This window comes from Bombina bombina, chromosome 1 (assembly GCF_027579735.1).
Source record: "Bombina bombina isolate aBomBom1 chromosome 1, aBomBom1.pri, whole genome shotgun sequence".
Lineage (NCBI taxonomy): Eukaryota > Metazoa > Chordata > Amphibia > Anura > Bombinatoridae > Bombina > Bombina bombina.
Window position 1 is genome coordinate 376,676,198 of NC_069499.1, and position 15,853 is coordinate 376,692,050.

Below are 15,853 nucleotides of genomic sequence, written 5' to 3' on the forward strand. Positions count from 1 at the left end.
GAGAGAGAGAGAGAGAGAGACAGAGAGAGAGAGACAGAGGGGAGAAAGAGAGAGATAGAGGGGAGAAAGAGAGATAAAAAACCAGAGGGGGAGGGAGAGAGAGACAGAGGGGGAGGGAGAGAGAGAGACAGAGGGGGAGGGAGAGAGAGACAGAGGGGGAGGGAGAGAGAGACAGAGGGGGAGGGAGAGAGAGACAGAGGGGAGAGAGAGAGAGAGACAGAGGGGAGAGAGAGAGAGAGACAGAGGGGAGAAAGAGAGAGACAGAGGGGAGAAAGAGAGAGAAAAAGACAGAGGGGAGAGAGAGAGAGAGAAAAAGACAGAGGGGAGAGAGAGAGACAGAGGGGAGAGAGACAGAGGGGAGAGGGGAGAGAGAGAGAGAGAGATCAATAACACAACACGGCCCGTGTGAACGGGCTTTAGGACTAGTATATATATATATATATATATATATATATATATATATATATATATATATATATATATATATATAAAAAATATTACACTGTGGGCAAAAGGAACGCTCTTGCTTTACAGGCATTATCAGCCTTTACAGCCTCACCAGTTTCTAAGCAGCTAAGTTAATAAACAACAGAAATATGATTGAGCTTTAAAGGGATAGTAAACATTCTTACATTCTTAAACATTGCAATCATTGTTGAATTGTGACATGATTGTTGGGATGATAATTTAAAGGGACACTAACCACATTCCATATAACTCCCTATAATCGTAGGTGCTGCCATTATGAAACTTAGGTTAAACTGCAGGTATCTGAAGGAGAGTTGCTGCATGTAATGTAATGTAATGTAAGATATATTTCAACATGGTAGCACTCATGACTAGAGGGTGGTGGGGAATAACATTGATACTATGCTTACAAAAAAGTATTCAGTGTTTTATGTCCATTTAAAAAATGAAATATGAAATTGTTCTTCAACAATGGTGTACCCTTTGAAAGTTTTGTTTTGGCTTTATTCCATTATGTTTGAAAAACAGCCTTGTAGAGTATATGTTTTCACTTCCATGGGTCAGACAAACTGCTTGGCCAAATTGTCTATGGGTTTTAATATCAGTTTTACAATTCTATTTTTCTGAAAATGTAATTTGATAATATTGCGTATGTGAATTACAGACTAGTATCATATGTTTTGAGTTTAAACATAACCATACAAATTTTTATAAAAGCAACTGCTCTAAATACCAGTTTATATAAGGCTGTATAACTGACAACTTCTTCATATATGTTGCAAGCGAGACTATTTCTGCTAGATATCATATTTTGCTATAGTAATAATACAAAACAAGTTATTTAAATTAAAATTGAATTAACTGCTGTTTTTAATAAACAGCAGTTCAATCAAAGTTCTAACACACTGAATTAGGCTACTTCTTTTGAGAGTAACGTTGGTGCAGTTTTCTTAATCTTTTACTATCTTTGGGAGCACTAACCTGTTCTGGAACAGTTGGCATGCATTTCATCGCTGAAATCTCCACAGTCATTGTCACCGTCACATACCCAATGTCCTGAAATACATCTGCCACTAGAGCATCGAAATTGTTTATCAGTGCAAAAGATAGAACATCCAATCTCATCTGTGCCATCACCACAATCATCATCTAAAAAATATATATATACAGGTTGTTAACTACCAACAGCATTTGCAAATACAATCACCCGATGTGATTATAGATATTTGTTTTCTTGTTTAATTAAATTAGCATGAATATCTAAAATGATAAAATAAGAAGCTTTGTAACTTAAATTAGTATTATTAACAGTGTTATCTAAATATATATATATACATCAAATTAAGAGAAAACCAGCACTCACAATCAATTTTTAATAACCTGGGGTGCTTCAAAGAGTTAAACAGTAGACAGTGGAAGGATGCACTCACCAAGATTTTTCACTGCTGTCACCTTTATTATGTAATGTTTTGGGGTTTTAACCCCTTCAACAATAATAAATGTAATTAATTTTTTATATATAATATATATATAATCAAGATAAGGATAAGCACTCTCTGGATTTAATTACAATAACTATTTATTGGTAGTGACGTTTCGGGGCATGAGAAAGGGGTGAATGCCCCGAAACGTCACTACCAATAAATAGTTATTGTATTTAAATCCAGAGAGTGCTTATCCTTATCTTGATTGAATATCCTGCTAAGCACCCTGGTCTGTGTTTGGGTTGGCGAGTGAGAGTGCACTTACTTGGAGTCTCTCTCTCTCTCTCTATATATATATATATATATATATATATATATATATATATATATATATATATATATATATATATATATATATATATATATATACTGTATATATATATATATATATATATATACTAATTATGGAAGCACCCTTGGTGAATGAATCTGTAACCGTGAGTGCTGGCCTACCTACTGTTTATATATATATATATATATATATATATATATATATATATGTATATATATATATGTGTGTATGTACATATATATATATATATATATATATGTTGTGGCGAGGGTAGTAGCACTCCTGCTTCTTGTGGCTTTAAACAGCCTATCCTGCCCTGGGTGCACTTCAAATTAGTGTATAGTCAATGGAAGAAGGAAGTCACTCACAGGGTCTTGTTCAGAATAAATAAGAAGATATTTATTTAATGTTTCGAGATTTACCCTGTTTTCAAAAATAAGCATTACAATCACATAAAAAACTCACCCCCTTAAACCCTGCACAGCAAACATTTTCGGAGCTCACTCCGCCTCCCGGAAGCACCCAACGTCATGTAGGTTGTCATTGCAACCGGATGCTCAGACGTGAGCGCTGAATGCTAATAAAAGCAATGACAAAATCTGCTGACAGGAGCTGTAGTATAAGCTAAGTTGTTACAAAGCTAGTAAATCATAGGGCTGCATGTTACAGCAGCTTACAGAGTCAAGCAAAAAACAAATGTCTAAGTGGGCATAGTGGGAAATCAATAGTCTAGTCTCTGACATACAGTGCTTGGCCCAATCCCTCAAATTGATATAAAATTAAATAGGATAACCTGACGGCCATACGTGAAAACTACGGTGCTATGAGCATCTACACATAGCAAAAAAAACATAGGCATATTAGTTCAAAGTGAATAGTCATAAAAATTAAACACTCATGCTTACACAATATATAGCAAAACAAGATGGTGTTATAAAAGAGAATACTAGGAATAATTGGAACCTGCTAACCACTGACATGGACCTACCATTTACATGTTACAACAAGGACACCTGGCTCAAAACTAAACTTGGATGTTTTCGATGTTTGGGATGCACCACCTGTGGGGGACTGACCACAGTTAATGTATTTAGTCACCCCTATTCCACCAAAGAAATTTAAAATAAAACAAAGAGTGACTTGCACCACGACATACATTGTATATCTTTTACACTGTGTATGCGAGATGTTTTATGTGGGCAAGACGGTGGATGACCTGAGAACTAGGATGGCAAACCACCGGTCCGCCATACGAGCAACAATTAATAAGGGAACATCTAATCAGTCGGTGGCCCAGCACTTTGCTGAAGCCGGACACAAAACCACTGATCTCAAGTATACCATCATAGACCACATCCCCCCATTGCACAGGTGATAGGGCTAAAATCCTTCTGTGAAGAAAGGCACAATGGATATTCAACTTAGGGACTATGACCCTTAGGGGACTCAACGTCCATCTTGATTGGCATTGCTGCCTCTAAGATAGCCTATGTGGACAATGGATTTTTTTCTCTTATCACGAAGCATATGACCATATAATATGTGGTTCTAGATGTCTACATTCTACATTCTCCAGTCTGTATCTATATCTATAGCAATCCTTAGATGTATATTGTAGCATTATGGTTGTCTTATGTTTGCAGACCCTGAGGGACTTCTGGAATTTTTACCCATTAGTCCTCCCAAATGGGATGCGCTGCAGTTTGGGCTCCTGCTATTACCAATAGCTATCTTTAACCTCCCTCATTAATCCGTATGACCTATCCCATTGGGGCTGACAGTTAAATATGCGTACTAGGATTTTATTCCATAGAACTATAGATATAATGTACCAATACACTAGAAGGTACTCTCGTAGCTCCCCCCTTTGCAACATTGTTTCGATAAATTTCTCTTTATAACACCATCTTGTTTTGCTATATATTGTGTCAGCATGAGTGTTTAATTTTTATGACTGTTCACTTTGAACTAATATGCCTATGTTTTTTTGCTATGTATAGATGCTCATAGCACCCTGGTTTTCACGTATGGCCGTCAGGTTATCCTATTTAATTCTATGTCAATTTTGGCCAAGCACTGTATGTCAGAGACTAGACTATTGATTTCCCACTATGCCCACTTAGACATTTGTTTTTGCTTGACTCTGTAAGCTGCTGTAACATGCAGCCCTATGATTTACTAGCTTTGTAACAACTTAGCTTATACTACAGGTCCTGTCAGCAAATTTTGCCATTGTATTTATTTGCACTCAGCGCTCACGTCTGAGCGTCTGGTTGCCATGACGACCCGCATATATATGTGTGTGTGTGTGTGTGTGTGTGTGTGTGTCGATTTTTGAATATGGTGAAGTGTTAATTATTTTATTTCTACATTCTGTAAATAATGACATGCATTGTGTTTACATGTGAATGTGTGAGTGTATACATGGATTTAGGTGTGTGTGTGTGTGTTGTGACAGAGGGACTGGTTGGGTTGTAGAAGAAGGAATATCAGACCAAGTTTGGTCTATAGTTTTTATCCTTTCTGATTTAGCACCAGGGCAATGTTATGTGTGTGAAATTGACCAAAGTTAATAAGTAAGTAATAAGTAAGTAATAAATTGTGTTCTGGGTCCCTGTGGTGGAGTATTTGGAGTGCTGGTTGAGCCAATACTACTCCAACTGTAAGAATTGTTTCCCTGTCCAGGCCAGGTGGTTTTACAATCAATGAATCGCTTGTGTGGCTACAGCACACAGGCTTTAAACGTGGATCATAAGATAGGTCAGGGACATTCAACCAGATAGAAGGGATGGGATGCTGTGTGTTTCTACTAGAATATTGACTCTGTATTTTAAAGTACTTAAAATTGTTAAAGAAAGAAAAGAACAGATTTAGCCCTGAGGTGCTGTACAGTTAAATATCAGTGGTCTTAAAACTGCAGCTTCTTAACTAGAATTTCAGATCTGCTCGTGCGAGCCTGCATTGCTTGGGCTTTGAAGCTGCATCCACAGCATCGTAAATGGAGCCCACTGTGCTATAGAGATAAATGACCTGTCTAGAAAGTGCCCAGAGAGCAAAGCCTTGTGCTGATTGTAAGCTATAATGTGCTGCTGCTATTTTGTGTAGAGGAAAATAAAAATTGTACTGAACTTATCTTTTTTACAACCTAACAATACTTCATTATAAAGCTTATACTATATATATTACTACTCAGATAACTAAATGAAAAAATATTATTCTGATATGTAATATTTCCTATTGTTTTACAAGTAGGGTCACAGTAACATCTCTTATAATCATTGTAATAAAATGAATATTGCTTTTGTTCCTACTTGCCTGAATCACAGTGCCACTTGTTGCTAATGCATCGCCCATTTCCACACACAAACTGAGTCAAAGGTTCACAAGTTTGAAGTTCTGTGCAGAAACAAATATCATTAGAACACAAATAAAATGTCACCAATTACTTTTTAAAGAAGGACTTTCTCTGTATAACCATTTTTATCTGAGTGTGCTGCTGTGCTATTCAAGTTATGGAAAATGTACAAAGATTTTAATTAAAATGCTCCATAAGACATGGAGTGTGCTCCCAGTTTATTCTGAGAGCACTGTTTTGTATGATTTTTCTAGGGAGTCATTTAGCTACAACATATCACAGGTTTAATTAGCGAGCATTATTAAAAGCCAGCGATGAAGTGAATGCAATGGGGTGCTTGGGCTTGTCTCCATTCTCTCTTGACCAATTGCTGTACTATAAAGTTCTGTTTAATATATTAATATGTCTGCTCCACATTGTTTTCTAAGGTTAGTGAGCCCAGCAGATGAATTTAACTTTAACTGGAGGTGGGGGCCAGGTAAGTGGCTGATCACTTGGGAAGGAACGTCAATACTTAAATAATTTAGAACAGCAAAAATGAAAAAGTGAATCAGTGGTGTGTGGCTTTAAGAACTTGTGGATATTGCATTTATGGATATTGAATTTATTACATGTATATGTCTTCAAGAAAACAAACTTGTGGGATTTTTAGCTATCAAAACAAAGGGGCTATGTGGTATTGTCCTGGAAAGGGAAATTTGCAATTTCAGTATATTTTAATTTTTTTTTTTTTTTTTTATTGAGGTTATGAAAGACATTACATAAAATATTCACAGATAAACAAAAATAACAATGTGATGATACATACACCTTTAGTCAATAGTCATCCTAAGCGGTAAAAACTCTAGACATAAAATCCCTAAATCTCTGAACAGGTGTAAACACTGTGTCTGTATGATATATAACAATCTATTATACTACCTGTCAGGAAAATAAGAAAGGAGTGTACAATATGTATCTAGTAATAGAGAAGGTAATCTGAAGTCATTTAAGATAGTATGTCCATGAAAATTTCGCATAAAGTTTAATGGAACCTCAGTTTTATGTTAAATGTAAAAGCAAAATGATCTCCTCATTGCTATAAAGAACATTTATTAGGTTAATTATTCTAGAAGGAATGTGGCAAGGGGGGGGGTAGCTTTTTTGGGGGGTTTTGGGGAAGGAAAATTCAGCAAGCGAGAGCCGCTCAATATGAGGTAAGGGAGAGGGGGGGGGGGCGGAGTTAGTTATGGTGCTAGTCTGGAAAATACGTTTGAGCTTTTAAACTATGTGGGTGCATAGCAAGAAAATACATTTCCAATCAGTGCCATGTATAGGGAGGAGCTGAGAGATGCTGTAATCCCTTTCATCAGATACCATATTTAAGAACAGCATGCCCATCTAATGAGTCACTGTTGTCAAAGAAGTATATAATAGGGCCATAATAATTTAACTTTCTACTACAAAGTTTGCTAGGTATAAGGAGTCTGCTATACGAAGGTGAATGAGGGAAGTAATTTATAAAAGTGTTTACAAATTAGTGTAATAAAAAATGTAGCATAGAATGAGAGTAGCTCTACATGGTCATTCCATAAGGTCCAATAAGGATATTGCTAGGTACCCTTTAGTACTAAACATATCTCAAAGGTCTATATTATATAGGAGGTTAAATCTCTGAAATGTATAGAACTGTAAGCTCCTAATAATCACAGGTCAGTGGTTTTCAGACAAATTCTAGTGGCTTTGAATTAGTGGCATGGACAGCATCAAGTGTATACACATACACATATATATACACATACACATATATATATATATATATATATATATATATATATATATATATATATATATATATATATATATATATATATATATATACATATACATATATACATATACAACAAACCAAGGTGCATAAATATGGGATGTGTGCAGACTGACAGTATGAATCACAACCCGGCTAGGAGATAAAGCTTGCTATGGAGGCATGGGGTAGAAAAAAGGAAATTATAGGCGCTAAAGGACAGTACCCAGCTTAACTAGTGAATTCCCCTCCAAGAATACAAAGTGGCAAAAGCAATGTGAAAAAGTGAAGTTAAGCGCTCAAAGCACGGGTATATCTAAGAGATGTGTATTTAAATAAAGGGACCAGTGTCCAGTATGTAATCAATGAAAAAATATATTCATCAAAGTATTTATATGTAATAATTTATAGAAAGGAATATATATATATGTACCAGAACAGAGACAGAGGCGTAAATATCGTTCAAATGGAAAATTTCCAAAGGCAATTTATAAAACAGAGGTGTCAAGATGTCTAAAATGATACAAAATGATACAATGTAAAACAAAAGGGACGTCTCCCTTAATAAATGTATAGATACATAAAATAAGCATAAAAGAACAATAAGAAAAAGTACTTGCGCTTTAGCGAAAAACGTACTGATATCCCAAGATATTGACTTGCCAAGTGACAAGAAAGTAACTGTCCAGTTGTAGGCTTAAATTGCCTGTATATGGTGGTTGGCGTTACTGGATGAGAGAAAAAGGGCGCCTTTTTGTGTAAAGGTGACGTGACGTCACGTTTTAAAATGGTAGGTGATGTTGCCGTGGCAACCCCTATTCCTAAATCTGTAAGGAAATCCTGGGGGATCTAAAGATAATCTTTGCGTTCACGAAAGATGATAGCTTTGTTGTCGTGAGGAAAGACTAGCAGGATCTTGAAATTTAGAAATGGGTCTTTGCGGTCGCTAGTAGCGACTAGTTGATCCTTTGTTGAAGGACTTGGCGGTCGCAAACAGCGACTAGGAGATCCTTCCAGTTGAAGATAAGGTGGTCGTTAGTAACGACTTGAGGATCTTTTAAGAAGTGTAGGTTGGTCTTTGCGGTCGCCGGTAGCGACTGGTTTATCCTTTGTTGAAGAACTTGGCGGTCGCAAGTAGCGACTAAGGAATTCTTTGGTTTAGGATGAGGTGGTCGTTAGTAACGACTCGCGGATCTTTTAGGATAAGTAAGATGGTCTTTGCGGTCGCTGGTAGCGACTGGGTTATCCTTTGTTGAGGAACTTGGCGGTCGCAAGGAGCGACTAGGAAATTCTTAGGAGACAGTCGGTTTTGTGGTCGCTAGTAGCGACTAGGAGTTTCTTTGTAGCAAGGTTGGTGCCAAACGGCACAGCAGTTGGTGGAGTTAGTTGTCAGTTGGTGCCAGCATGCACATAGAAATTCAAATGGAAAGTCCGAGCTGCAGTGCACAGGAAGTAAATGGGAGGGGTTTTACATTGTATCATTTTGTATCATTTTAGACATCTTGACACCTCTGTTTTATAAATTGCCTTTGGAAATTTTCCATTTGAACGATATTTACGCCTCTGTCTCTGTTCTGGTACATATATATATATTCCTTTCTATATATTATTACATATAAATACTTTGATGAATATATTTTTTTGTTGATTACATACTGGACACTGGTCCCTTTATTTAAATACACATCTCTTAGATATACCCGTGCTTTGAGCGCTTAACTTCACTTTTTCACATGGAGGCATGGGGCCCATGCTCCACAACAGGTAACAATAACAGTTGCTGCTCTAACGATACTGAAGTGTATATTAGTAGTAACATATATATTAGTAGTAACATATAAAGCTAGGTCTTGGAAGCTCTATCCATTTAATCTGTCAGAAGAGATGAGAGGAAATAATACCCTCGGTTTTCAATACTGTCAGCAGTGCTCTAAAGAAGCTGCTCCGCACTATATTTGTAAATAGGTCACCCAGATAAATGTATCGGTTCTGGAGCCTACAGCAAATGTAACCCTAACTTAATAAGGACTAAATAGAAAAAAAAATGGGAAGGTCTGGATATAAGGGGTTAAAATAGGTATCCATCAGTCCATCCGTTATGGCACACACTCAGAAGTAGACACTCATTTGGTATATGTTGGGGTGTGGGCCTCAGTATGGGTATGATACACTAGACTGGAGAGGTGGTATAGAAAACTAGTTTAACCAGCGCTTGAGGGCATGCCTGGGATCCTAAACATTATTTTCAACCTGCAGTCTAACATTTGGGGTCCCTAGGTATTTATAAAATTACAACATAGCTAGAATTACTTCAAATGAGCTCATTTTACAAACATATAATATATATAATAACTATCTGAAAGAAAAGCTAGTAGTGTTACATAAGATCAAAACCGTATTATTTATACACAAGCTCACAATCAACCTTGTACTTATAGAAAACGTTTAACCAGGCTAATATATAGCTGTAATAGGGAAAATAACACAACTATATTAAAATTGAATACCTCTCAGGGTAAAAACAAAGACAGTGACTTAGTGTAATACACCCAATAATAACAAGAACATGTTCAATGTCTTCGTTGAGTGCAGCGTAAAGAAGTAGTATGAATCGAAGAAGTAAACTTTGATATAAATATGAACTGTGGTGTGCATGAAGGACAATTGCAAAACTAACTCTCAACAGAAAATAGTGCAAATGCATAAAGTAAGAGAAGTTAACTACGGGCATACAACTGGAGATTCATATTACCTAATGTAGGAGGCCTATGCAATTATATGAAAAATAAAAAATGGAACAATAGGCATCAGTATTAAGGAGTTCTGAAATACATATATATATATATATATATATATATATATATATATATATATATATATATATATATTCTGATTATAATCAGATTGTAGATCAGCCTAGCTATTTTTAAAATAGGTCCCAATGTTGATTTCCAAGATCTGATCTGGAATGTATTATGATCTATGGGAAACTATCATGTGTTTAAGAGCTCAGCTGTGTTAAATTAAACAAAAAGTGCCTAAGATCAACAGGAATAAAACATAAATGGTATATGCCTATACAAAGAAATTATGTGGGAATCACTCTATGGTTAAAGGGACATTAAACACTTTGAGATGGTAACATAAAATCATAAATTGTATATAATAAAACAACTCTGCAATATACTTTCATTATGTATTTTGTCCTCTTTGCCTGTAATTCCATTCTGAAATTGTGAGCTTTTCGGTTCCTGTTAGAAATGGAAGGGCAGAACACTGTTAAATCCAGCACAACCATTGGCTGCACACTCTAGTGACCTATTTATAACAGCCCCTAATTGGCCACAGCAGAGAAGGTAACACAAGTTACAACATGGCAGCTCCCAGTGTTTTATAGACACTAAAACTTTACACTTATTTTATCACTTTTTAAACAACTAATGAAACTTTAAAAAATACATCTACATGTTAGTTATGAACTAATCTTTTCTTTGAATGCATCATTCTATCTAGCATGTATTTAGTGTTTAATGTCCCTTTAATACCGGGATTCTATGCAAATTAATGTTTTTGGAACAGTTCCTGACAATAGGAGTCCCAAAACAGAGCACTGTGTGTTTAACCGATACCAGCTCTGTGATTATTAAGAAAAGTCTCTGGTTCCTCTCCAATGCTGGATACAGCATATCAGACCATTCCTATGCAATAGAATCATTGCAGTGTCCACCTCAATGACAAGATCACCATACGTCCCCTAGCTGAGACAGAAGAGAGCAAGCTCCTCAACTTCCAACCCAGAGAGCTGGCTACCTCTCCATGTCAGGGAACTGAAGCAGACACATCCTTATGAATCATCATAGAAGGGCGTGGAATGAGACCGCATAGCTGCTGTGTGGTATGTATGCTCTTGATAGTGACTGCCACTAGGGACTTAGATTCATGGAGGCTTGTGACCCATTGTAATATCGCAGGTGCTGGTCCTAGATTTGCAATGTGATCCGGCATAAGGCTCTTTGCTATTTCCAGCTCTCTCCAAAATGGTCCCACGTCAAGTCCAGGCTCTCCTCGCTGTGTGCACTGCTTGGTAGCTGCGCAATGCAAGGTAATATCTCCGCTGCCAAGTAGGGCATCTGCACTTTTAGAATGTGGATCTTCAAGAGATACTATGGCGTAGGGAGCGCGTACAGCTTTTTTCATCGTGTCTACAATGTCGTCCTAGTGTTGATCGAGCCGATCATACATATCTTTCAAAAGGGAATTTGCCAGTTTCATGATATGAAAATCCGGCATGAGCAAGTATTAATGTGGATAGTGTCCAGATCTGTGTTGTGCGCTGACAAAAGTTGTTAGGGTCTGTTGTTCTGGGGAAACTTTCATATGCACACATGCGCTACCTTGAGTTGTTTAGGGCCTCCGCCGTGTCACTATGGCTGCGTGTTAATGTTTAGATGGTCCTTAATGCTTTCTGTATTGCCTTCTTTTCTAAGCAGTCTTCCTATTGCCATTATTAGTCCCCACGCCATGAGGTATCAGTCACTGCATCTACTTGATGGTTATAGTTAGTGATGGTTAATTGCTTGTAGCCGCTATAGCATGCTTTTTGCTTTAGGTCCCGTGGAGGTGCTTCCAATCGTGGCATAGAGACCGCTGTGAGAAAAGTCAAATCTTATTAGTGACCTAGCGGTCTAAGCCATCAGCTACCACTGAGGTAATTTTTTAGCAGGATTTTATCTTTAATTGAGATGTTGTGATCCCAAATAGCCCCCTTGTGACTATGCGTCCATCTCCTTAGTCAGTCAGGCTCCGCCCCCTGAAATATTTATTTTAAATGTTGAGAAGTAATTCAGGAAGAGATACTTGATCAGAAAGGCATTTTCTAATACATGATCAGAGAGTAGAAAAAATGAAAAGCCTTGACTTGACAGATACATTTGGGAATTATTCACATAAAGATAAAATCCAAAGGCTCGAATAAGGTTAACAAGAGAAAAGGTACAGACTAAGAAAAAGCAGATTACAGAACTAAGAAAAAGCAGAGCACAGAACTTAACACTTCGAGAAACTTGATAAACAAAGGCAATGAAATGCATGAATACCAGATTATTATTCTCTAAAGAACCTATTAGTGAGCTCGGACATAAACAAAGAGTGGATTATGTATACATAATCAGTCAAGTAGCTGATAACATGTAAAATCACATTTATGCAATATTCGTATTTAATAAAATGTTTAACTATGTATTTACTGTAAATATTTAACATTCCAATGTTTACATAGGGGAATGTGTTCAAAGTATTTTTAAATATATATTCCTATATGTATATCTGTATATACTTATACCTACAGGGAGTGCAGAATTATTAGGCAAATTAGTATTTTGACCACATCATCCTCTTTATGCATGTTGTCTTACTCCAAGCTGTATAGGCTCGAAAGCCTACTACCAATTAAGCATATTAGGTGATGTGCATCTCTGTAATGAGAAGGGGTGTGGTCTAATGACATCAACACCCTATATCAGGTGTGCATAATTATTAGGCAACTTCCTTTCCTTTGGCAAAATGGGTCAAAAGAAGGACTTGACAGGCTCAGAAAAGTCAAAAATAGTGAGATATCTTGCAGAGGGATGCAGCACTCTTAAAATTGCAAAGCTTCTGAAGCGTGATCATCGAACAATCAAGCGTTTCATTCAAAATAGTCAACAGGGTCGCAAGAAGCGTGTGGAAAAACCAAGGCACAAAATAACTGCCCATGAACTGAGAAAAGTCAAGCGTGCAGCTGCCAAGATGCCACTTGCCATCAGTTTGGCCATATTTCAGAGCTGCAACATCACTGGAGTGCTCAAAAGCACAAGGTGTGCAATACTCAGAGACATGGCCAAGGTAAGAAAGGCTGAAAGACGACCACCACTAAACAAGACACACAAGCTGAAACGTCAAGACTGGGCCAAGAAATATCTCAAGACTGATTTTTCTAAGGTTTTATGGACTGATGAAATGAGAGTGAGTTTTGATGGGCCAGATGGATGGGCCCGTGGCTGGATTGGTAAAGGGCAGAGAGCTCCAGTCCGACTCAGACGCCAGCAAGGTGGAGGTGGAGTACTGGTTTGGGCTGGTATCATCAAAGATGAGCTTGTGGGGCCTTTTCGGGTTGAGGATGGAGTCAAGCTCAACTCCCAGTCCTACTGCCAGTTTCTGGAAGACACCTTCTTCAAGCAGTGGTACAGGAAGAAGTCTGCATCCTTCAAGAAAAACATGATTTTCATGCAGGACAATGCTCCATCACACGCGTCCAAGTACTCCACAGCGTGGCTGGCAAGAAAGGGTATAAAAGAAGAAAATCTAATGACATGGCCTCCTTGTTCACCTGATCTGAACCCCATTGAGAACCTGTGGTCTATCATCAAATGTGAGATTTACAAGGAGGGAAAACAGTACACCTCTCTGAACAGTGTCTGGGAGGCTGTGGTTGCTGCTGCACGCAATGTTGATGGTGAACAGATCAAAACACTGACAGAATCCATGGATGGCAGGCTTTTGAGTGTCCTTGCAAAGAAAGGTGGCTATATTGGTCACTGATTTGTTTTTGTTTTGTTTTTGAATGTCAGAAATGTATATTTGTGAATGTTGAGATGTTATATTGGTTTCACTGGTAAAAATAAATAATTGAAATGGGTATATATTTGTTTTTTGTTAAGTTGCCTAATAATTATGCACAGTAATAGTCACCAGCACACACAGATATCCCACTAAAATAGCTATAGCTAAAAACAAACTAAAAACTACTTCCAAAACTATTCAGCTTTGATATTAATGAGTTTTTTGGGTTCATTGAGAACATGGTTTTTGTTCAATAATAAAATTAATCCTCAAAAATACAACTTGCCTAATAATTCTGCACTCCCTGTATATATAAACATATTTAAAAAAAAAAATATATATATATAGGTACTTATATATATAATACCAAAAAGTAAATAGATATTCCTATATGTATATCTGTATATACTTATACCTATATATAAACATATTTAAATATATATATATATATATATATATATATATATATATATATATATATATATATATATATAGGTGCTTATATATATATTACCAAGAAGTAAAAAGATATTCCTATATGTATATCTGTATATACTTATACCTATATATAAACATATTTTAAAAAATATATATAGGTGCTTATATACAGTAGGGCAAAAAAGTATTTAGTCAGCCACCAGTAGTGCAAATTCTCCCACTTAAGAAGATGAGAGAGGCCTGTAATTTTCATCATAGGTATACCTCAACTATGAGAGACAAAATGTGGAAACAAATCCAGACAATCACATTGTGTGATTTGGAAAGAATTTATTTGCAAATTATGGTGGAAAATAAGTATTTGGTCAATATCAAAAGTTCATCTCAATACTTTGTTATATATCCTTGTTGGCAATGACAGAGGTCAAATGTTTTCTGTAAGTCTTCACAAGGTTGTCACACACTGTTGCTGGTATGTTGGCCCATTCCTGCATGCAGATATCCTCTAGAGCAGTGATGTTTTGGGGATGTCGCTGGGCAACACAGACTTTCAACTCCCTGGTTGAGATCTGGAGACTGGCTAGGCCACTCAAGGACCTTGAAATGCTTCTTACGAAGCCACTCATTCGTTGCCCGGGCAGTGTGTTTGGGATCATTGTCATGCTGAAAGACCCAGCCACGTTTCATCTTCAATGCCCTTGCTGATGGAAGGAGGTTTGCACTTAAAATCTCACAATACATGGCCCCATTCATTCTTTCATGTACACGGATCAGTCGTCCTGTTTCCTTTGCAGAGAAACAGCCCCAAAGCATGATATTGCCACCCCCATGCTTCACAGTAGGTATGGTGTTCTTTGATTGCAACTCAGCATTCTCTCTCCTCCAATCACGACGAGTTGTGTTTCTACCAAACAGTTCTACTTTGGTTTCATCTGACCATATGACATTCACCCAATCCGCTTCTGGATCATCCAAATGCTCTCTAGCATACTTCAGACGGGCCCGGACATGTACTGGCTTAAGCAGGGGGACACGTCTGGCACTACAGGATCTGAGTCCCTGGCGGCGTAGTGTGTTACTGATGGTAGCCTTTGTTACGTTGGTCCCAGCTCTCTGCAGGTCATTTACTAGGTCCCCCCGTGTGGTTCTGTGATGTTTGCTCACCGTTCTTGTAATCATTTGACCCCACGGGGTGAGATATTGCGTGGAGCCCCAGATTGAGGGAGATTATCAGTGGTCTTGTATGTCTTCCATTTTCTAATTATTGCTCCCACAATTGATTTCTTCACACCAAGCTGCTTGCCTATTGCAGATTCAGTCCTCCCAGCCTGGTGCAGGTCTACAATTTAGTTGAGGTATACCTATGATGAAAATTACAGGCCTCTCTCATCTTCTTAAGTGGGAGAACTTGCACAATTGGTGGCTGACTA

At 37.4% G+C, this 15,853-nt stretch overlaps 1 protein-coding gene across 1 annotated transcript in view; it reads right to left on the minus strand.

The window, feature by feature from the left end:
• Positions 1–15,853, minus strand: part of LRP1B (LDL receptor related protein 1B) — a 2,715,774-nt gene that overhangs the window by 1,142,240 nt on the left and 1,557,681 nt on the right. The window contains exons 19-20 of the mRNA XM_053698264.1: positions 5,560–5,640; positions 1,450–1,617 (exon numbers count right to left, since the gene is read on the minus strand). Coding sequence (XP_053554239.1) covers positions 1,450–1,617; positions 5,560–5,640 — 249 coding nt within the window. The remainder of the gene's footprint in view (positions 1–1,449; positions 1,618–5,559; positions 5,641–15,853) is intronic.